This window comes from Castor canadensis, chromosome 8, assembly GCF_047511655.1.
Source record: "Castor canadensis chromosome 8, mCasCan1.hap1v2, whole genome shotgun sequence".
Classification (NCBI taxonomy): Eukaryota; Metazoa; Chordata; class Mammalia; order Rodentia; family Castoridae; genus Castor; species Castor canadensis.
The window spans coordinates 9,921,633-9,946,179 of NC_133393.1; the positions used below are offsets into that span (position 1 = coordinate 9,921,633).

The window sequence follows — 24,547 nt, forward strand, 5'->3', positions numbered from 1 at the left end:
ATACAACAGAGTTAGGAGCATCAAATATAGACTCATATTTAGCTTTAGCTTAAGATAGTTATAAAAGAACCATTGCATCCACCAATTTATTCAACGGTGTGTTTTCCTAAAATCTTACTGTATATTCACAAAAAGACTATTTCTCACAAAATTTCATGTAAAGATTGTGTCTGAGTAAACTTAATGCATAAAGAGGCTGCAGAAAATGAGTGATAGGTGCATTTCCTCTTTGTTGTATAGCCAAAATTTTCTGATCATGTGACACTAGTGGAATACATTATATGAAATGGTATGAAAATCAGACAGTTGGATACAAAGGAGACTTCCCACTGAAGGAGAGAGAAAGGGAGTCTATGAATGCTGCAGATGCACTGAGTTCAGCTGAACACAAGGAAGGCAGTAAAAGATAATAGGGTGGAGTTCCTAGAAAAATCGGTGAGTTCTCAGAAGCGGAGAGTGTTGTGGCAAGAACCCGTGGAGAACTATCAAGGACATTACAGATGCCATTCCTGAATTCAGTGCAATTTAAACCCAATGGTCGCCAAGGTTACTTTCAATTTTAAAAAGCTGGAAATTTTCTTTTAGTCCTTTTTATGTCACCATCCTTTAGAGTCTCGTCCATAGCATCATTCTCATTTCTGAACACTCTGCTGTTTCATTGGTTTCTTAACTGAAGAAGTAAATCCACTAAAAAACAACAGCACAGCAAAGACATCTATTCAGAGGATAGAGTTCCTCAGCTTTAGCTGGTTTGCATGCATAGATGGAAATTTCTCTAAGCATCTAATGAAAACTCTGTCCTTTCACTTTTATTAAGAAAGTGTGCACAAAACATCCCTTGTAGCTGCATCTTCTCTATAAAATCATTCTCCAAAGAAAGGAAACTTTAGAAATCAGGTCTCCAGTTCACAATCAGACTTTAGAATTTGTCCTCAAGATATCTTCCTATCCATCCCCCCAACTCTGAACCTGTGAATGCTCCAATAGGTTTAAAAGGAAAAGACACACAGATGCAGTGATTCATATTAAAGGTTTTGAAATTGATCTAATCTGTGAGAGTTCCTCACCTTCATACTTTTGGGCACTGAGGGGGAATACAACGAAGGAGATCCACTCTATGTTGGTTTTTCAAATTCTGCTCGCAAGAGAAAATATAGGTAGCCTAAACTAAATGGCTTGAAACAGTCCGCGGAGAGGAGGAGGATGAAGGAAGGGGGCTGAAACCAGCATCAAGAACTTTCTCAGTACAGATGTGGCTGTCGTATTTGATGAGAAATCACACATTGCCTGTAGAGCTTCACTTTCAACACACCACACCACACCCACCCACCCACACCCCCCACACACACAAGGCACAGGAGACTTCTATTGGCAAATGCCTCCTCTCCAACCTCCAGAGCAAGACAGGGATCCAGACAGCTCCAATGCACCACGGATAAATGGGGTCTCAGGCAGCTCTCCGCTGCAGCAGACGACTAGTGTGTGAAATGACCGCGTGGAAGGTGTTGCAAGGAAATCCCTTGCATGCTCTGTGGCATGTTAAAAATGCAGCATCATCCTCTCTGCTCTTTTCTTTAGCCAAAATGCAGAATTCCAGGACACAGGGAACGTGGAAGAGCAAGAAAGCTGCCTCCCGGAGCCCTGGGGCTCTCTCCCTCCACGCCCCCTCCTTCTTAGATTCTAATTGCCCCTGCTCCAATGGGCCAGTATTTCCTCTCCCATTCATTCCAGCCGGGAAGTGAGGGAAAACAAAACTCTAAAAATAACTGTCAGCATCTTAAAAAGAGAAAGGCTCACCCCCCCCCAAACACCCCCCACCGCGCCCCATCTACTCCCGCCCTTCTCTTCTCCCTCCTCCCCGCGCCATGGGGCACATGTCTGCTTCTTACAACACCAAGGCACATGGTTCCAGTTAAGCTCCGAACCCCATCAGGACAGAGGAAATCCACATCTGTGGGACGCTCGGCACAGAACCCCCTCCAGCGAGGGAGGCCGGGGGACTGCAGCACGGAGATGAAGGGCTGACCGAGGGGACGCTGCTCATGCGGTGAGAGGCAGCGCGCGGGAGGCGGCGGGGGAGCGGGGAGGCCGGGGCGGGGTGGGCCCGCGGCGCCCCGCAGCGCAGCGCCCGCCGCCCCCACGCGCGCCGGCGATATTTGCCCGCCTTGCTGCAACTTGCTGCAGTGTTTGAAAGAGTAGTAGGAGCGCATGGAGGTGGGGCGGGGGAAAGACCAGGCGGAGCGGTTGGGGGGTGAGCGCACGCGGGGAGGACGGGGTGGGGAGGCGGCCGCGGGGTGCGGGGGGGAGGAGACTGGAGGAGGAGAGGGGGGGTCGACCCCGAGGGGCTGGATGGGATGGGGGGAAAACGGGGTGGCCCGGCGCTTACACATGTCACATGTGCTTTTTAAGACGGCCGGGAGCGCCTGCGAGCTGGATCTGGTGAAGGATGCTGCGGCAGGTGCTTCACAGAGGGCTCCAGTCGTTCTGCCACAGGCTGGGCTTGTGCGTGAGCCGGCACCCGGTCTTTTTCCTCACCGTGCCCGCAGTCCTGACCATCACCTTCGGCCTCAGCGCGCTCAACCGCTTCCAGCCCGAGGGCGACCTGGAGCGCCTGGTCGCTCCCAGCCACAGCCTGGCCAAGATCGAGCGCAGCCTGGCCAGCAGCCTTTTCCCCCTGGACCAGTCCAAAAGCCAGCTGTATTCGGACTTACACACCCCTGGGAGGTATGGCAGGGTGATCTTCCTCTCCCCACCCGGGGACAATATTTTGCTCCAGGCTGAGGGGATCCTGCAGACCCACCGAGCCGTGCTGGAAATGAAGGTGAACCACAAGGGCTATAATTATACTTTTTCCCATCTGTGTGTGTTGAGAAATCAGGATAAGAAATGCGTGCTGGATGATATTATTTCAGTGCTAGAGGATCTCAGGCAGGCTGCCGTCTCCAATAAGACAACAGCCAGGGTGCAAGTGAGGTATCCCAACACTAAATTAAAGGTATGCTCCTCCTGCATGCTTCTGCCAATAAAAGAGGCAGCATTTCATTTCTTGCCCTAAACAAGCAAAGAAAATGCAGGTCTCATCCTTAACACTCAGAAGCTGATGCTTCTTTCATTTCTGGGGGGGAAAATGGGCAACTGAGTGAAGAAAACAGGCAATGAATGGTACGACTAGATATTAAGAAATTCAAAGCCAAATCAAACAAATGCCAAAAAAAATGAAAAAAAAAAAAAAAAAAAGAAAACAAAAAAGTTTCTGAGACCCTGCAATTACATCTTTGTTCAGGGTTAATAAATCAGCGAATGGACGGGGGAGGGGGACTCCTGAACAATTGGGGGATTTCTTTTCATTATTGGGGCTCAATGTATTTCTTATTACTGATTACACATCCACCTATTTCCATCTCCAGCCAGGCTTGATTTTGACATGTAGGGAGTTTGTAGATTGGTGCCCTGTGAGTGTGTGCCTGTGGGATTTGAATGTAGTAGTGATTCTAGGAATTATGTGTGTCTGCACTTGCATAGCAAAAGAAGCAGAATTTTTCTATGTATAAAAATAGGAATGTGTAACTAACTGGCACATTAGTTTACTTAGTCCTGCCATCTTCCTTTCCCACAAAAAATTCAAACCAAAGCAGGATTATAACAGCCCAATAACAAAAGGAAAGAAAAATAATCTCACAATCAGCAAAATTATAAGGAATGATCATTTCTGCATTAAATATATCACTCTGTTTGGACACTCGGTTCAAATTTTGTCACTCAAATGAGATTTTTAAACCCATTCTACACTGTCAGGATTGAACTGGTGCAGGCAATGAGGCATGCAGTCTCCAGGTGACTGAAGTTTCAGGACAAATGTGACTTTCAAAGAGTCAATGCACCATTTGTATGCTCAACCTGGTGCATGCTCAGAAGCTGTACAACCAAGAACTCCCAAGACAAGTGTTTCCCAACAAGAAGAAATGTTCTTTCTTCTCACGTGTGTAAGAATGTATGTGTGCTCCCACAGAGCTAATGGGATAGGAAGAACCCCAGCTTCAATAAATGATCAGTCTGTATCATTTAGTGATATAGAAATTCACTAACTGCCTAATTATTCATTTCATATAATCAGCTTCTGTACAAAATTAAAATTTTTTTCTCAGGATTTTTGAGAAAATAAAAACCTTTTTCTTCCCCAAATTAGAGGAGCATTTGATACACTTAAGAAACTGCAGGTTCCTCAGAAAACCTCGTAACCTGCCTCCTTTTTTAACATGGCATCCTTGCTTGAGTGGATCCTGAGGCTAATAAGGGTCTCAGCTTTACAAAAGTGAGCAAGCCCCTTGAAATTTAATGAAACTAGGCAGATGTTGCATCAGCTTTCAATCTAGGACTTGCCTGCTTCATACATACTGATGGGAGCATGATAGGTATGTGTGGTTGGGTACCATGCTGCTCATTTCTTGAATCCTTTGCCATCATCATTATTGCTTGCTAAAGAAAGGTTGTGGTGGAGAGGTAGTCTTGTTAGTTTATATAGTCCTTTAACTGAGTTCTGGTCCATGCCAATCACCTGGAAAGAAAGACCAAAACCATGTCATATTTACACTTCAGTTTGCTTCCTCTATGGAGTCAAGTTTGTAGTTCATTGATATACATTATTAATTGGGTCTCACCTGCCTTTGCCAGCAATACTCTCCAGGTGAAAGAGCTTTGTCTAATTAGCTACTGTGAATATTTTGTTTATCTAGCAATATCATTTTGATGGTTATAGTTCAAACCCCTGAGATACTCATTTTACTCATTTCATAATCATTGGTTATCCTCATATGATTTACTATGGGCTCTCTAAGAACATGAAACAGATATTAGGCCAAGAAAAGCAGGGTTTTTATTTTCATGGGGTTCAAAGTATTAGATGTCAGCCTCCTCACCCACCCAGAGTTACTTGCAAGCAGGGGCTCTGCCATCTTTGGGTGTACCACTGAGTCTACACCATGCTAGGCTTACAATTAGGAGATCCAGCTAAACTTTTGATTAGTTGTTGATATACATCTTGCTAGGAGTCAGAATGTAATCACAAAGAAATGGAGTAATTGATTACAAAGATTAAGGTAGTAGCTAGTAGAATTAGTCTATTAACCATAAAACAAACAAATATAAAAGATGGGCTAAAGCCTTTATTCTGTTATATTCTAATATCAACATTTCCTCGGATATGTTGGTTTGACCCTGACTGCATAGCCTCAGTGGGGGTCCTTAAGCTATGTTAGGGTAAATGAGTCCTTTGAGATCAATGGGTCGTCTCAGGTACAGACATAATCTGACACACACTTATTCAGTATAAACTATCATTTCAAAAATACTGTGGAAACCTAGAATTCTGTCACTGGGATTCCAAGGGCTCTCAAGATCAGAACTCCTGAGCACAGAGCTAAGTGAGATGACCTTTTGTGTTGTTTGGAAAATATTTTAGTTCATGTGTGGCAGTTGTTTTCAAACTGGGTCTCTATGATGATAATGCATGCTAAAGTTTGATAACTACTAGTGTGTGGGATGTGAGGGAAATTTAATATACACATTTTTTAGCTTCCTCTAACATACATGGGTCACTATTGTTCCCACCTCTGTCCAATATGGAAAATTTTAGTGCTGTAATATTCTATTGGTGGTCAGGAATTAGGGGTTGAGGGAAACAGCAGAATAAGTAGCAGTGGCTGGATAATGGGAGCAGGAATTGACAATCACTTAGCATGATAGAGCAGCCGGTCCTTACTGGGAGATAGTTTGAAGATATGTACACACTGACTGATAGAGAGAAGTGGCCAAAAACCTGAGTTATGACAATCAGAAGGTCATCTTCCAAATATCCTTAAGACACCCAAGTAGACCTGAGACAGAAGGATTTAGAATTTCTGATAAACATGATTATCTTGACAAGGTGACACAGACTGCTTTAAGCAAGGCCACAGTAAGTTGCTTTCTATGGAAATCCACACAGAGGCTTAGATCACGCTGATACTAAAAAGAAAGCAACAGTCAGCTTAGAATACTACAGAAGAGCCCAAAAGCTGTATAGAAAATGTGCCGAAATCTGAAATCTCTACACCAGTGTAATATGAACTCTACCATCTGCCCTTGTCTTACGCCTTCTGTACTGCTCCAACCTTGTCTAGTTCTATGTACACTGTAGTCATTACAGATGCTCATTGATTAGTTTACTGATTAATGTGTGTTTTTATTCTGCAATGTCACAAAATTATCACTTTTTGAACCTCTGAGGCTTGCTTTTTTATGTTACAGGTATTCTCTACATTATCCAAATTTCTGTAACACACATATATATATAATAAAGTAATGAAATATAATATATATAATAAAATAATGGAATGTGGCCAGACTGAAATTTAAAGGAAATACTTAACATATTGTTGAGACTAGTTTCTTCATTAAAATGAGGCTGGCACTCAAGATCTGAAAGCAAGAATGACTATGGACACCAATAAGTGTTTTTATTTTATCATTCAGGGAGCCCAGGTGGTTATAGGTACGAGTTTCCTGCTTCTTAGGTAGTCCATCATGACCTCGCTTTCCCACCTGGCCAGTACCATGAAAATAAGTCTCATATGTCCCCAGTTCTTCATGTAAAAAGGACATGGATGTAGATAGACAAATATGGTCCTTGGAAAAGAATTTCATTGCAAGTCTAGAGCTCAGCATCTCAGGAAACAGTGAGAAATGAATGACGCCAAGTTGATTTCTCAATAGCCTGTCCTTCCCATTAAATTCCATTAGTAACCATACCTCTGAACAAATAGTTTGTCAGTGTGTACATCAGTCTACCACATTTGAGATATGGGAATTTATTAATAGAAGATATGTCTTTGGTACATTCTGAACACATCCTCCATGTTGGGAAGATTTGTAGTTAATTATTTAGTTCTAATCTCAATGGCAGGACAATTTTTTCTAACACACACAAAAAAACTGATGACCAGCATTATTTTTAGAGATTTTCCAAGAGAAGTTGTTCTGTAGACCTCTTTCCTTAATTTATTCTAACACCTTTTAAGATGTATATTTTGGGATCTGCTCTGATATTTTGATTTAAGTTTCACTTTTTTTCAATTTCTTTTTGTTACTTTGTTTAGGATTTACTCATACCACAAAGGTGTTTCATGTGAAAATTAAGCTTATCTTTCTGATTGTACCTCGTAATAGGGGGAAACACTGTGACCTCATTGAATGTTCAGTTTGTGGCCTAAGTGGTTCTGTGTATTTTACACATAGTGTGCCATTTGATTTTTAAATGTTTATGACCAGTGGAATATTTTCATTCACATTTTGTAGCTGAAGACCAAGATGCTTAAGTGACTTCCATGAGGTTCCCAAGATAGTATATACTGGTCTATATGATTTCAAAATATATCTCAAATCAATGTTAATAGGCCACTACTGATATTTCATACCTTTCCCCTTGGTCACTCAGAGTGACAGGTTCATATGATGCCACAGTGAAATTTCCACTCTGGGCAAACTCATGCCATTTGCCTAACAGCACCTGCCACCAAGAGTTAGCATATTCCTCACTGACAAATGATTCTACATTTAGTATCATTTACCATCAACTCAGAACCAACTGGATAAGACTCAGCTAAAAGTTAGAAACCTGCAATGTGGACCAAGCAAGTTTGGGCATTTCTGGTTTGAATTGTTATTAGGAAAAAATAATTGATGAGATAGCATGGGATAGTCCAGTGCACTTTAAATTGAGAAATAGAAGATCTGGGTTTTAACCACAATTCTCTAAAGACTTGTTCTCTAACATTAGACAAGTCTCATCACCAATGTGTATGCCAGCCTCTTCAGCTTGTAAAATGACAGAGCCAGGCAGGAAATTGAGGAATGCTTGTGAACCAATGCACTTCTATCACTGTTATGTAACATTCCACCATGTGGTAAGGATCATCACAGTGTAACTGCACTGGATTTGAAAGATGCTATTAAAAACACTAATTATAGTGTCCTAATTAAATTATTGCACACTTATATCCTGTGCACCATACCAGGATTCATTTGTTCATTAAACTCTCTAAAACTCCCTTGATATTGGGGCCTAGCACTTGCCCATTGACCTCAGCAAAACCTACTTAAAACCAAATTAAATAATTTTCATAAGTAGTTATGTATGCTTCCTTCTGTGTTTAGAATTCAAGGATTAAAGGATGGTTTAAAAAACTAAAAGGAACAGAAATGATTCCCTAAGTTCTTTCCATTTCCTTACCCTCAGCTGATCTGATGATGGTTTCCTCAAGGGTTCAGGGTTACCAAGGACTTGGTGTAGAGTTGGGGAGCAGAATCCAATGAGATACCTACAAATGGTGGAATGACATGAAGGGACAACCTCTTCCTCAACCCCCTCCTTTACCTCTCCTGCCACCTGAAGCAATAATTCATTGTAATATTTTTTTCTTACTTTAAAAATTATTCTAGCAGAAGCAATCTTTCTGTATTGCTTTTCAAAATACATTGCATGTGCAAAACAATAAAATTTTAGATTTTAATCTGTTGACCATCAGGCCATGATTGAATCACATTGTCTTGATTCAGTTTTAGAGTTGACCAGAATATATGCTCACATATGTCCAGACATCTGCATATGCCCAGTAGAAATATTTTTACAGAAGAAAGCTGGAAATGCTAAGTTTCTAGATTGGCTCAAGACAACTCTGGGTTGCACAGCACTTTGATTTCTTTCCTAACTTAGTCAAAAGCCTCCCAGCCCCTCCTGAGAACAGAAACATATGAGTGACTCATTTCTCTGAATTATTTCTGCTTCTGGACTGGTAAACAGGGTTGGATCCATAAGAGCCCTAGCACATAGAAACAGTTAAGCAAGGCTTCTGACTTAACTCAAGAGCATGTCAAATTGCACTCTCAGCCACAAAACTAATTTCCTTTTTGTTTTCCCAAACCTTCCTCCTCAATGTGTTGTGTGTGGACCAGTAGCATCAGTGTCAGCTAGCAACTTGTTAGAAAATAAAACTTGCCAGGCCATAACTCAAACCTATTAACCAGAATGTGCATTTGAACAAGCTCCCCGATGATTCATCTACACATTAGACATTGAGCAGCTTGGATATTAGATGCAAGGTGGGTATCAGTAGTCCTAATTCATGACTTGAGTTTAAAGTAGCATGTGTTGTTTCAGATCAAAAATACCGTAAGAAAATAGGGTAATAGAGCCTCTTACCTTTGAGATATGTGGCAAAACATTAAAGGGGCTATTGTACATGGAAGATCCCTCATCTCCGTCAGCTATAGTTGAGCTTGTTACCTGGGAAAACTTAAAGCTCATTACTTCTTTTAATGTTTTCCAAAAATGGTGAAATTAAATCTATCTCTTTAAGAAAAAAAAAGGCATTTTTCTCAGGCTCCTTTGCAGTTATTTCACAACAGTAACAGCACTAAAGCCCCAGTTAGCTCAATTATGTTAATATAATCTGTGAACACAAGGTACAGGAACTATTCATAGGAGCAAGAATATTGGGTGTGGGGAGGGGGAGGTGAAGCACAAAATTACAGTGGAGTGTACCTTTAAAGTATCATTGTAACCCATGCTTTTTTCAGACAGGATTATTATGGCAGAGTTGTTCATTGAAATCAAGGCTCATTCTTGTCATCCCGAGGAATTCAGGGTGTCTGAAAGGTACCTAATGAGCAGCATTCAGAAATGAATGGACTATGTTTTAGGTTCAGGATTTGTATCGGAGCAGTCAATGTTTCCTGTCTGCAACTACCATCCCAGCGTGGAGAGACTCACCAGGGACGCTTTAACTTTCCCCTGCTGTCTCAAAAGCTGTAAGCAGAGTGAGGTTGGCCCTCTGTGTCCACAGGGTTCTGCAACTATGGATTCAACTAACCATGGATGGAAAATACTAGAGGAAAACAACTGCATCTTTTTCTTCCCATTATTCACTAAACACAGCAGTAAAGCACCTGTTTACATATAACAAGCATTTGCATTGTATCAGATATTATAAACACTAGAGATGACTTAGAGTATTCAGGAGGATGGGTGTAGAGTATATAGAAACACTATGGCATTTTATGTAAGGTCTTGAGCACCTGTGGATTTTGGTATTGACAGGAGGTTTGGGAACCAATCCTTTATGGATACCATTGGAAGACTATATAGTCTGTGGATTCTGGGAAACCAGACATGTACTTAAAGGGTTCTCTTATCTTCAGGAGATTCCAAAAATAGATCCGGGTGTTCATAACAGATGCAGGTTTGACTGGATGTTTAGGACTTAGCTCAAAGTTTATGCCTTCCTTTGAATGATAATGTCTCTTAATTACTTGGAGAAAAGGAATGTTCAGTTCTGATTGTCAGCACAGGTCACACTACTTAACATTGTGTGGATACAATTCAAAGCAGTTCGTATGCACATTCATTTAAGGAACTATTTATTGTGTCTTCTCTGGGTCAGGTACTGTGTTGGTCACTAGAGATTCATTGAAAAATAAAACGGGTCTGATCCTTGCACCTCTCCCCAACCAGGAGCTTGAGTCTGATCTTACAAAGAGACAAAAATTACACATAAAATCCAGAGTTTCTGATTACCATGGATGAAAAATACACAATACCAAGAGAGTAGATATCAAGTCTTGTGATATTAATAACTACTTTATTGAGAAAGTGACTGTGAGTTGAGCTCTGAAGGCTGAGAGAGAGTTGACATGAAAGGATACATTTGATGGTACAGACGACTTTGATGGAGAGGACTTGGTGCTTTACAAACAATGACAAAAATCATTATGGAGGAAGCTGAAGACTGGCAGGATGAGAGCACTAAGAACCATGTTAAGAATTTCCCAGGGGCAGCCTGGTGCACACTTGTCATCCTAGCTACCTGGCAGGTAGAGATCTGTAGGATCATGATTTGAGACCAGCATGGGAAAAAAGTTAGTGAAACCCCATCTCAACAAATAGAATGGATGTAATGTTAAACATCTGTAATCCCAGCTATGCAGGAAGCATAGGTAGAAAGAAGATCATGATCAGAGGCTGCCTCAGGCAAAAAGCACGAGACCCTATCTGAAAATTAACTAAAGCAAAAAGAACTGGGGCATGGCCCAAGTGTGAGGCCCTGAATTCAAACCCCAGTATTCCCTCTCAAAAAAATTTTTTTCTTGAGCATCAGTTTATATAACGTAAGTTAGATCAGTGCTTATGATTCCAGATTGCCTAGATTTATATCTTAATTCTGCCCTCTGTGAATTTGGGTACATGCCTAAACGTTTTTGTAACTGGGTTCCCTCATAGTAACCCATACCTCTTAGTATTGAGTGTGTCAAATTAGTTAATAATGGTATAGCAATGCTTCTAAAACTTTGCCACTTGGGCATCCTGTTTAAAATGCAGAATCTATTTCCAATAGGTGAGGAGTGGGTAGACATTCTGCATGTCTACCAAGCTCTGCAGTGATGTTTCTGTTCCGAGAAGCACAATCTGAGTAGGATGCATATGGGTTCATATGTTGGCTTTGTTATACATTCTTCACAAGCATGGTGGGAAACTCATTGAGCGCTGACGTGTTTCTTTTATCCAGGACTTGTGCCTTGACAATTTGTGAACTCATGGTCCAAAAGCTGAAAATTTCGTTCTAATTGAAGCCCTCACCGTTTCCCTGTAAGGGCAATGAGGTGGGCTTAGCTATCTGTGCTCTTTGCACTGCTATGCTGGGCTGCCTATAGGGCTATCATTCTGGATGTGACTTCTAAGAACAGGAAAGAGTGCAAAAGGAAAGAGTCAGACCTCGGACTTGTTTACACTGGGTCTGGAAGTATCTTGTACTTTTGTGATTTTCTCAATGGAAACAGCCTTACTTTATCCACTCTTGACTTCTGGGATGTTATGGTTCTTCTACTTCTCTGTTCTCTGCAACTTACTGGCTCACTTCCCTTTTTCTCATATTTTTTTCACCATAAAAGTTTTTTCATTGTCTATTCTCTCAATATTCCCCTTCAGCCAAACAGCTGCTATTTTCTTCCATGTCTATAACTCTTGTAAATGGTATCTCCATTCTGCCTTTTACTCAGGCTCAGGAACTCAACCATCTAAGATTGACTCTTGCTTCTCCCACTTCCACCTGGTCAAATTATATACATAATAATATGTAATTGATTACCAGACCTGACCATTCTACTGTAAGAATTCTCTAAGTGTACACCTTGCAGCAGCATCAACATTACCTGTCAGAATCTACATTTCCAGACCACTTTCTGAATCTGCTGAAACTCTTGGGGTGGAACTCAGCAAGCCCTTCAGGTGACTATGATTCCTGCTGAAATGTGAGATCCACTATTTAACAGTGCTCAGTCATGGCTGAATGTAGGGGACATTTACAGAACTTTAAAAATACTGATGCTTGGGTTCCATCTCCTGAGATTCTGATGTTATTAACCTGTGAGTGACCAGAGTATGTGACTTTAAAATCTCCTCTAGTGGTTATAAATGGATTACCAAGGTTGAAGATCAGAGTCTTGTTTTCATGGTTTGAGGCCAGTCCAAGCAAAAAAGTTAGTGAGACTCCTCTTTCTCTTTCTTTCCTTTCTTTATTTCTTCCTTCCTTCCTTCCTTCCTTCCTTCTTTCTTTCTTTCTTCCTATTGGCATGTATTAAATTGTACATATTAAAGGATTCCATCATGACACTTACATACATGCATATAAGTGCACTTTGACCATGTTCATGCCCTCTATTCAAGTTTCTTTTCCCCTTCATTCTCACTGTCTCTACCTTTGGCCTTCATTACTTCTTTCCTGTTTTGTTTATTTCTATGCTTTCTTTCTATAATTTCTCACACAGCCTATTCTCCAAAATTAGATCATAGGCATCTCTTGATTATATTTACCCTAACCAACATGTGCCAGAGCGTTCCATAGTAGACAACATTAAAAACTCCTTACTGTGATCACTGAGAGCTGTTCTTGGCTAAGCCTCCAAACTTACTTGTAGTTTCAGACCACATTATATCACACGCTGCAACAAACCAAAGAAAACACACACTGAACTTTTCTGTTACCTTCATTCATTCTGTTCATTTGAGTTAAAATGTCTTTCACACTGTCAAAAATCTGGAAAGCTGAGGCCCCAAAGCCATCTTTTCCATGGAGAATCTCTAAGTTCTTAATCTCCCTCTTACTTGTAATTTGTTGTGATTCTCTGCTAAAATATAACTGTATGTTCCTAATGAATTAATAGGGTAAGCATTCTTCTTTCAAGAAGATTATAGGGCAAGCCCTTGAGAAAAGTTGTAAAGGCATAGGACAAAAGCCTGTTCTAGTTAGTCTAACATCTTTTATGTTATAGCTGACCTCTAAAGAAAGATGGCTACATAAAGACATTGAAAACTGTTTCCATGAGTGGTCCTAAGATGTATTAAGTACCAGCATCATAGCTGCACTCAGAAACCAAGAGACCACCTGAGAAAAGTAAGGAGAGACACTTTTCCACCCATGCACTGTTCTATGTGGCTCCAGCTCAGGAAAGGCTGCAGAGAGCATAACATGGCTTGGGCACCTGGAATCTTGCCAGATTTGGCAAATAAAAAGCTAGGACAACTAATTAAATTTGAATTTCAAACTAAAAATTAGTATAACTGTAATAAATGTTACATTTTTTGCTTATTTGTAATTCACATTTAAGTAGGTTTTCAATATGTGCCCTGCTAACTCGAGCACTATAAGAATTCACAGAATCACATCTGGGGATTTCAATGCAGACTTCAGAGGGTCACTAGGCCTCCAGGGTCTTCTGGAGAGGAAGACCAAGAAAGGCTTAGTTGTAGATTCATATAAGATATGCTAAGGACTCCCAGAAATGTGGGCAAAAGTTTGTGTCATGAAGCATCTTACTCAAGTGGAGAAGTGAACAAGTGAAATTTCAATTACTTTTAATATGACCTCATTTATACATTCTGGTCTTAAGAAATCCAGACTACATTTAGTAAGCTTTAGTTTGAAGAGAGTATAATGGATAAAGATACAACTTAGCCAAAATGTTTTTTATTTTGTGCTTTAGCTAAAAAAAAAAAATTAGAATCACTAAAAAGAAAATCTCGATTAATATAAATATATGATGGGTGCAAGTAAGTGAAATTTGTAGGAAGGAAAAATTTGCAATCCAAACACCTGAACCCCTAGACAAAACAGGATACTGATTGCATGTATGGAATATGTCATTAAAAATAAAGATGAAGTATGCAGCTAACACCTGTACAACAGCACCAATATGTGCTATTTAGAGCATATCTTCCTTTCCTTCAAGGCTGTGAAGCTGTTAAGGAGAGACATCATACCTTGTTCACAGTAGCCTTCTCCACATAACTTAAAAAGAGCCTTGCATATAATTGGCTCAGTAAAATGCAGTAAAGGTGTCTGTTTAGGAAGACGATTCTCCTTGAGTGCTGATTTGGGTTGCCTGGATTTGTCTGATCCAACATTTACCATACTTTTCCACTAAAAGTGGAAAATACTGAATACCATCCTAATGTCCCATATGAAGCTTTCTCATAGTCCCCATTCCTCACGGGAACAGTTTACCTTGCCATTTCTCTCTTCCCAGAAAACAAGTGTTGGTCTTCACACAGCACAGACTTGGGTAGTTGAGGCAGAGCCTGCAAATCAGGGCAGGAGGACAGGGACTGTAGGATACCAGTAAGTGCCCCTAGAGACAGATGCCCTGCTGGAGCTCCCCAGGGGAATGAGAGAAGATCAAGGTCTGAACTCGTTTAATGACCTCCTTTCCTAGATAGCACACACCTCTCTCAGGGAATAACACATAAAGCCAACATTAGCAGCTCGACACTTATTTTCATTTCATTCTTTTCAGTCATTTTTACCTTGAGAGTTGTTTTTAGGAACTAGATTCTTTCTAGTCTGTGAAACTTTAGACACTTTTATTAGCTAATCATATCTTATCAGAGTGCTGCTTCCTAAAAAAAAGTTTCAGTTTTTATATTTTTAGAGTTAGCTTGTCTTAAAAAGTTACTTCAACAATGGTGTTATCTTACTCATCTTCCTCCTGATAGAAAAATACTTGGCTAATTAATAACTACATTGATAACAGATCCTCACTTTCCACCTTTCCTTCCACTTACTGTCCTGCCAGCTTTTTGTTGGCATTAAAGGTACAAGCATTTGTTAGCAATCTGATCCATTTATCCTAAGGAAACAAATGTTTTTATTGAAGTGGGTCCTGTGTCTTCATGATTTAAGATGGGGGAGCTGATTAATGACTGGGTTTCTCTTCTAATTTTTTTAAGATAAAGATGGTAATAAGTAAGAAACAGATAAATCTCTGTTTGAATTTTTCATTCACTTGTAGAACTTTGAATGCATTACCTAACATCTTTATCCCTTTTTCTGTGCAAAAAAAAAAAATTGTTTCGTTAAACCCTGCACTGCAGATTTTCAAAATTTCTAGGACTTGGTAGCTTCTTATACTTTATAGTTCTTATATCAATATAAACTCAAAATCATAACAAACTGTAGAAAGATGAGGAAACCAAATGAAAAACCATTCACCACCCACTAACCAACTCTATTTTTTAAAATCCAGTCTTTAATTATAAAAGACATTGTTATCACAGAGTGCGTACCTTTTTTGATCCTTTTTTATTGTTTCATGGGCATATTCATAACTACCATTTTATAGTTTGCACAAAAGTTTCAATAAATATGTGGAACATAATTTCCACAGCTATTCATTTACTATTATCACTAGAAAACACTGGGGACAGTGTTTGGGGGGTGATTGTTACAGTCCTTAGCAGGCATAAGAAGTTGGAGAAAAAGAGCATTTTCTTACATGATTTGAATGTGGCTTTTGTAAGTGCAGCCATTTGTGAAAGTTAAAAACAAATATAGGTCAACAGGTTCCAGGGGAATAGGTGTCCCAAGAAAAACCTTGGATAGAAATAAGAAGGATCTAAGTTATTTATAAACTGACTATAATGCTATAAATTGTAAGAACCACATCTAAAATTAAACTTCCAAGAGTACCTTGTGGCTTATCATATTAAGAAGTAATTTTTTTCTGCTTTTCACTTGGTATAGCTCAGTAATTCTCTAAAGAAACACTTCAAAAACTTTCCAATTACACAGTGGCCAGGGCCTCTCTCTCAATTAAATATGAATCTTGGAGAAAAACCCAACCACAGTTATTTTCAAGCTTCTTAAATGATTCCAGTGGACAGCCAAACCAAGAAATGCTGGAAATCTTAGACCCAAAAAAGATACCTTGTCCTACCCAGCTCTTTTGCAGACAAGGTGAGAGAATAAAGAAAAGCTTTAAGTCAAAACCCATACTACTTTCTCCAGGAACTCAGCTGCATGTCCAGTTTGGGGTCTCACATGAGAGAATAAATGCCTAGACACTAATTACCACAGGTCTATTTTTCCGTCCAGGTGGACTGTCTCCATAGGAACTTACGACTTAAGTGAAACAACTTTATCCTCTTTTGTGTTTTCCTAATCTGTAATTGACTTCTCAGAAATATGAGATCTTAATCAATTTCCTGTGCTCCAAAGATGTCCTTAATTGCTCATCATTGAGAAAATACATCCTTTGACAATTTAAAGGACTCCCTCATTTAATACATTTCTGTGTGGTTATTAATAAAAAAACTGTAGGCATAGTGTAAACATTTATTGTTATGGTAACAGAGCCAAATATAATAAATATTGATAGCTCAAAGAAGAATACTTAGACTTGAAATAGACCTTCAATTTGTATTAAATAGCTATTAGCTCCCTGATTTTCATCAAGATAACCTAAATTCATACTCGACCTGAGATGAGCACTGTTGGCTACTTTGAAGCCAATCCATTAATGCTATCCTGTCCGTACTTTTAATAAGCATGTAATAGGAGATAAAGAAAGATGTGTCCAAAGAACAGAAGACCTGGCGAATTAACTCTTTGGCTTTTAACTGTCACGTTTTGAGTATCAAAGCATGATGTTAAAGAATTTTTAAATCCGAGTCTTAGCTTAAACAAGTCTTAGTTGAAAATCTTCAATCAAATTGCATATCTTTTGTCTCTTTACCTGTGAAAATAGTAAATCTTTTCTAGCTATGTCTACTGGTTTTAGCAAGCTTGAGATCTCTAATTCATTCTTAAGTGGATCGTGGCTTTTCTGGATCAGTTGACAAGCCAACTCTTATTAAAACAGTATTAACGCAATGTCTAATTAAAGAAAAAGTATGTTCACTAAAGTGTAATGAATGTTTAAAATAGTCCCAAATTACATAGGAGCCATAACAATCCAAGTGCCCTTCTTGGATCACTAGAGAGCTTCTCCATTATCTACCCAGTTCCTTCACAAATCATATTCTCCTTCTCTTTCTATTTTTAAATGGCAATTATAAATCACTTGATACATGGGGCAAGAGAATGTTTTCCCAGTCAATATAAGCCATGTAGTGTGCATCACTGGCCACTGATAACTGCAAGTTATATTATAGAAGGAACTCCAAGGTGTCCCAAACCACCTTTACATTGCATAGTTTAAAACATTTTACAAAATTGAATACATACCTGCCTTATATGGTGCAGAACCATATAAAAATAAGGAATAAACCCTATTCTACTTACTGCTATGAAAATGTTAAATAATTGTGACTACTTTAATGGAGTTTCACATAACTACAACATATTTCATGCATATAGTTTCACAACACTTTACTGAAGGAGATTTTTGGAAGATTATCTAATCAACACATTAGCAAACTTTGTACTATATAAAATTCTTGAGAAGCCTAGTCATTATTTAATGTCGCTATAGAAGAAATTTATTGTTCATATCTATTTTAAATGAGGTATGTATATTTATTTTTTCTCCAGTAAAGAAAGAAAATACTGATCATGCTTATCTTTTTATTAGCATATGAGAATTGTACAAATAATAGGTTTAATTAGGACATTTCCATGTATGCATATAATGTACTTTGATGATATTCACCTCCCCACATTATCCTCTCTCACTATTCCTTCTTTTCCCTTTCTACATCCCTACTATTCCCCATTTAAACTTTCATGCCTACTTTTTTTCTTCCAAATTCCACATATAAGAGAAAACATGGGCTACTTATCTTCTGGCTTTCTTCACCGAACACAGCAATCTCTAGATTCCTCCATTTCTTTCAAATGGTGCCTGTCTTTTTTGAATTGTCCTCTTGTGACTTTGTAAATGTTCTCAGATTTCTCCTTTCTGCCTAAAAAATCTCTTAACACATTCTTGACCTCTTATCCTTTTCGCTTTTAGCACCTGAAACACTGAACTTTGAAGTTCAGGATGTTGAGTCTTAAACACATGTGCTATTTCTACAGACAGCAAATCTTCCTGCATTTGTCTTACTAGATAAACAGCTTTTCTCAATAGGGATCCATTCCATGCTAGCGATGTTTCAGATAATATGTCATAGACATATTATATATTACAACCCCTTTTGTCCAGAAATCTACAATCTAATAAGGAAGGAAAACAAGTAAATAGGAAGTTAGTAGTACAACCTGAAAATTTGAATCTTAGAGGTTAATCCAAAATGATCCAGAACTCTGAATAATCCACAATTGGTGTTTTATCAAACTCAGCTTTCCTAAGAGCTCTATAATAAAAAAAATTCTTTTTAAAAAGAGCATTGTTGGTGGGGGACTCTTTGAATGATGTTTACTTCAATTGATAACAAATATTTTCCTTTCAAAATGTATTCCTTACAATTGAGGTCAATGGAAAGCTGCTGTCTGTAAGCAGGGAAATGTTTTGCTATAATCAGTTATACTCTGAAGGTTATGAAGTCAGCATAAAATACCAATAATGCTGTAGACTTAAAAATGAATAGAGAGCAGGAAAATTTTATGGGTATGGACCAAGTAATATGAAGATGAAAAAACATGGGAGTTATTAATCATCCACAGGACCTGGCTGGAAGATTGTTGGATAGTGGAACTTTCCATGACCCCAAAAATCATCCAACCTCTGGTTTTTCTTCTGTAGTGTGTACTACTGTTAAGATGATGGTGGGATTATTTAATCAGCAGAAATGAAGCATGTATACAAGTACAAGACATCTTTTATAAATCATGAAGTATGCACAGCAAAGACGGTCAGAGCATGAAGCAGCCACAGCTAAGATGTTGAGTATTTTTAATAAGGACTACAAATAAGGAGTTAATTTCCACTTTTCCTTTGGTTATTATCTGGTTTAGTAAACATTTCTCACTTAGGCCCACTTGAATGGCAAAACAGCATTTTTATTCCTATTAAACAAATGAGTCATTTTTATATCTCTAACAAAAGGTCACATTAAATCTTTCTGGAATATGATGGATAAAAGAAACCATTTTGTATAATTAATGTGCATTAATAAAAGGAAAAGAAAAAAACACACTAAAGTGATAGGAAGGACAGGGCAATCAAGGTCAGCAAATTACTCCCAATTGATTAAGGGCAGAAAAATTATTTGTAATATAAAATTTAATTAAAAATAGAATTCAGGGGTGATAATGATGCATCAATTATAGGTTTATCAGCTGTAACAAGCACCACTCTGGAGAGAGGTACTGATAATAAAGTAGGTTATGCATATGTTAGGGGAAAAGATATATGAGAAATCTCTGTCTTTTCTTTTGCTGTGATCCTGGGTAGAAAATCTAGACATTGTTATCTGAATGTCCTATGTCTACACTTTTGTTTTATTTTACATACCTCAGTAATTCAGTTCACTGTTTGGTTGTTGCTGATGTGTGTCCTTTAAGGCAGACATAGCATGCCTGCAGGATGGGAAATCTCGTCTTTATGTATATTGAAGGCAGTGATAGATCAAGTCATGTCTGATGTGCCTCTGTGTGAGCAGTTGAACCATGTATAGCACTGTGTGCTCATGTGGACCCATACTCCAGGTCATTTGGATCAGGCACTCCTCCAGATAGCATGCAGTGACTCATTTGGTTGCCACAAGCAGAAGTGAGAACACTGTTTTATATTATCCCAGCTTTTAACAATGAGGAAGCTGAGGTATAGATAGTTAAATAATTTGATAAGGCCCTCTCAAATTGGATGGAACCAGTATTCTTACTGCAGTGTCTACATTCTTCATTACTATACGCACCAGTCATTAGGTCTCTCAGTTTTTAATTTGGTTGTTCATATTTCTAAAGTTATCCCTCACAGTTTTCATAGGAAACTCAAGATTAAAAGTGGAAAAGGATTCACTAGATCATCAAATTCCTCCTCCTCCAGAACTAATACAAGTATATTCCCCATAGCATTTTTTCCATAAGCAATTTAGTCAGTTTTATTAACTTAAATTTATGTGTACCTCATTTAATTGATTGAATTTCTGCCACTTTTCTTGGGATATACCTCCACAGCCCTAATAAACCTGACTAATAACATGACACTTCTCTATTATAAAACTATTTCTCTTTATTATGATATTGTATTGTTCCTTTTTCTATTAGCAATATAGAATGACCCTAAATAATTCTTCTTATTCTAATAAGTCATGCTGGCACCTCATTTTTATGAAGGCCAGATATCAAAGTCCACACATTGTCTTTGTAGAATAGCAACCATAGTAAACAAGAATGTAGTTGTTGTAGTTTTACAATGGTGTCTTTCTGCCGCAAATTTAGACTTGGGAAAACTGGCAGCTGTATCCCAGAATATTTGAAGATATAGCAAATAAACATTTATGGAGTCCTTACTGTGTGCAAGATCATAATGGGTTATGTGTTTCCAGACCAATAGCATCCCAACCAGCAATGAATTTACAACTTAATTGACATGTCACATATATACAGTGAGTGTACAGGGTAATAAACACCCGATGAGGGATGCAGACATTGCTATACCATCTACTGCTATAGAGAGAAGTTTATAGGAATGATGGATCACCTTTATTATTACTGAGGCTATTAGGATGAAGTAGAATTTGAGCTTGTTCCAAAAACAAGGGTTGGAATCAAGATGGAGAAATGCAGGGAAAGCACTTTGGACAAACAACATAACTGTCTTCAGAGAATTCTCACTAGATGGTAAATCAGCAATTTCATGGACAGTAAATAAATAGGAGAATGATGCTATTTCTTAGTACTGGGTTAGGTAGGCTAGTTAGAGACATAGAAAGTCTAATTGAAATAGTTCATTATAACCCTTAAGTATGCTGTCATTTAAGGGGACTCAAAAACCATACACACTCTCTAGGTCAGAGTTCTTTAACCTTGGTACTGTTGATATTTGGAGCCAGGTAATTATTTGTGATGGGTACTGTCCTGTTTCTGTAAGATGTTTAACAGCACCCCTGGCCTCTGTGGATTAGATGCTGCTAGTGTTTCTCTTCTTCCCCCAGTCCTGGAAAGTAATAACAAACAATTCTTCAGACATTACCAAATGTTCTCTGGTAACTGGTTCTCTCAGATTTCTCTCATCCTTCTGAAACATGGGTCATCAGAAAAAATACCTATGCATGTAATCTGAATCCCTCATACTGCATGCTATCAGTTATCTGCATCAGCTATCTCAGAGTGTGTGCCTTCCATGTCAAGAATATTGAGTCCACTTGGCAGGAGGCTGGACACTAATCTCTGTAGAATTTCTAGGATGCCCAGTGAAGGCCACTAAGAAATGCTCACTAGTATCACTTCTCCACTGAGAAAAGCTCTGTAGGGTTGTTAGCTTGTCAAAATTGTAGCCCTATTTAGATTGGAAGCCTGTTTCAATTGTAAATCCTGTTGGAAGGGGAAGCTCAGCATGTAGGAGAAAGCACAGCTGGTTCTTTCTGGATGTTAAATAATTCATCTTCCTTATTTTGGAGAGTCAGAAACGTCGAGCTGAGATGCTAAATCCTCAAGGTAATATTGCAAAACCTAGTCACTGGCACTAAGCATGGAAAGGCACACTAAATCACACTAAGCATGGAAAGGCACCCTTCACAGCTTTAAGAGAAGCCCTAAAAAGAATGCTACTTGCTAACTTGATTTTCCTCCATTTTGGTAACATGGGGAAGATGGGTTGCCCTGGGAGAATCACATAAAGCTCAGCTAAGAAAAAAGCCTTTATATACATTTTATATATTGTCATACTTGTGTCACTCAAGCATATAGTTCATTTTTCAAATATTTCAAATATTTTGACCTTTCTTATTCTTGAAATATTGAAATATTTCAAATATTTCAAATATTTTGACCTTTCTTAAAAAAAACATTTTTTGCAGAAATCAGAAGGTAAGCATGGAAATGGGGAACCATCTGCTCAATTGCAGTTTGTAGAAAATAGATGACATTTGATCGACTGCTTGTTGATAAATATTTCTCATTATACTTTCTAGTCTCACACTTGGATATTTATTGCATAATCCAATGTAGTCCAAATTGTCCCAGTACTTTTTCTAAGCTCATCTTAGCTGTTTTGCATTGCTTTGAAGGGTGCCTTAAATTCCCTACAAAGCTTGACTTCCATAACAGTGTTCCATAGTAGTTTATTAGCACTTTTAAGTATCTAGTAATCTTAGAACTGCTAATGTCTTGAAAATACCATTCTTACCAGAATACCCATTTTACATATAATCATATAATATTCTTCTTTATAAATGACGGGTTCCATATGTGTGCTACTACCTATGTATACTCCTGTCTTAGTCACTCTAGGCTGCTTCAACAAAAATAAAGAGAGTTGGGAGGCCCAAGATCAAGGCACTGAAGACAGAATCAATATCTGAACAAGACCCACTTCCTGGTTTGTAGACTTTTTCTTCATGGTTTGTACATCGGGCTCCACCCTTAGCCTAACCTCCTCCCAAAGGTCCCATCTCCATATAGCATCATATAGGGGTTAAGACCTCATCATACTACTTGTAAAAGAACACAAATATTCAATCTGTTGCAACTCAGTTGAAGCAAGTTTCATTGACTATGGGGCTCTAATGAGAATTTATAATGATAATTAATCTTAGAAATCTTTATGTTTTCACCTATGCTATTTGAGTGGTTGACTACATATAAAATAAATAATAAAAATGGAACTTAACATTGTTTAGGTTCTGTATTTTTGTGTTTAACTCTACTAGCAGTAAATGTAGAAAAAGGTAAAAATTGTGATAAAAGTCTGCATATAACTACTACTGTTATTAAGGTAATGCAAGTATCTAAATGATAATTTAGTTCCTCATTTAGGGGATTTCTTTCAGAATATATACCAAAACATGAATTTCCCAATTGAAAATTGATCAGGATTGATTTATAATAGTTATATTCTTTCAGGAAAGCAAAGAAACAAAAAACACTGTAGTCATTAGAGCAAGAGAGAAGGGGGGTGTAGAGTTCAGGCAAACAAAATCTCAATTTCAGTTTATTAAACTCTTGTCAACTTAGAAGAACAAAGGGTAAAAAAAAATTTATGGTGATTAGACCCAGGGCTGCAACAACCCAATATTCAGGCTCTGGTAGTAAATCCAAAACATTGCAAGCAATATTCAGCCTATGGGAGTGGTGTCAAGGGAGGTTTTTTGAGAATTCCCATCATTTTTTTCTTCATGGTGTTTTCTTCAGAAGTTAGGTCTATAACCTGAGTGAGAATCTCCTATATACCAGGACCTGTGTGGGACCTTGAAGAAACAAAGATGAATTTAATCCGATCCCTCCCTTTCTAACTGTAGAGATCAGTGGGCAAAACTTAATCTTTCAAAACAGACCTGGGATTGCATCCTGGCCTTGTCACTTATTAGCTGTGTGGCATTGGATAAATGACATTATCTCTGAGCCTTGGCTTCCTTCTTTTAAAATGGGGACAATCATAGGAAGTATCTTGTCAGTTGTTAGAAGGATTGAAATGAAACAAACTTTCCAGTTGCTATAACAAAATAAGCAATGAGGAAATATTGACTCTTACATTCTGAAGTGAAGATAAAATTAATAAATGCAATTAGCTTATAGAGGCTTTGTTTAAGTCAACTTTTCTATCACTGTGACAAAATGCCCAAGAGAAGTCAACTTAATAGAGAAAAGACTTATTTTGGCTCTCAGTTTCAGAGGCTTCACTTCATGGTTGGCTGGCTTCATTATTTGAGGCCTGAACTGAGTTGAGGAGAATATCATGGCTACAGGAATGTGTGGTGAAGGCAGGTGCTTACTTCATGGCAGTGGTGGGGAGGAGAAGAGAGAGAGAGAGAGATAGAAATACTTCTAAGGGCCCTACCTCCAATCAGGCCCCACCTCCTACAGTTTCCACCACCTCCCAATAGTCCAGTCATTTATTTTATTTTATTTTTGTGGTATTGGGATTTGAGCTCAGGGCCTATACCTTGAGCCACTCTGCCAGCCCTTTGTTTCGTGTGTGATGGGTTTTTTGTTGATAGGGTCTTGCGATCTTATTTGCCCCAGCTGGTCTTGAACTGCAATCCTCCTGATCTCTGTCTTCCAAGGATTATAAGCTTGAGCCACTGGTGCCCACCTCCACTGAATTATTAATGCATGAATCCATTAAACCGCTGATAAAA

The 24,547-nt window shown here is 38.6% G+C and overlaps 1 protein-coding gene across 1 annotated transcript in view; it reads left to right on the top strand.

Annotated features, from left to right (window-relative positions):
• Positions 1-1,904: 1,904 nt before the first annotated feature.
• Positions 1,905-24,547, top strand: part of Ptchd4 (patched domain containing 4) — a 191,855-nt gene continuing 169,212 nt past the window's right edge. Inside the window, exons 1-2 of the mRNA XM_074081984.1 lie at positions 1,905-2,047; positions 2,410-2,995. Coding sequence (XP_073938085.1) covers positions 2,447-2,995 — 549 coding nt within the window. The 5' untranslated portion in view covers positions 1,905-2,047; positions 2,410-2,446. The remainder of the gene's footprint in view (positions 2,048-2,409; positions 2,996-24,547) is intronic.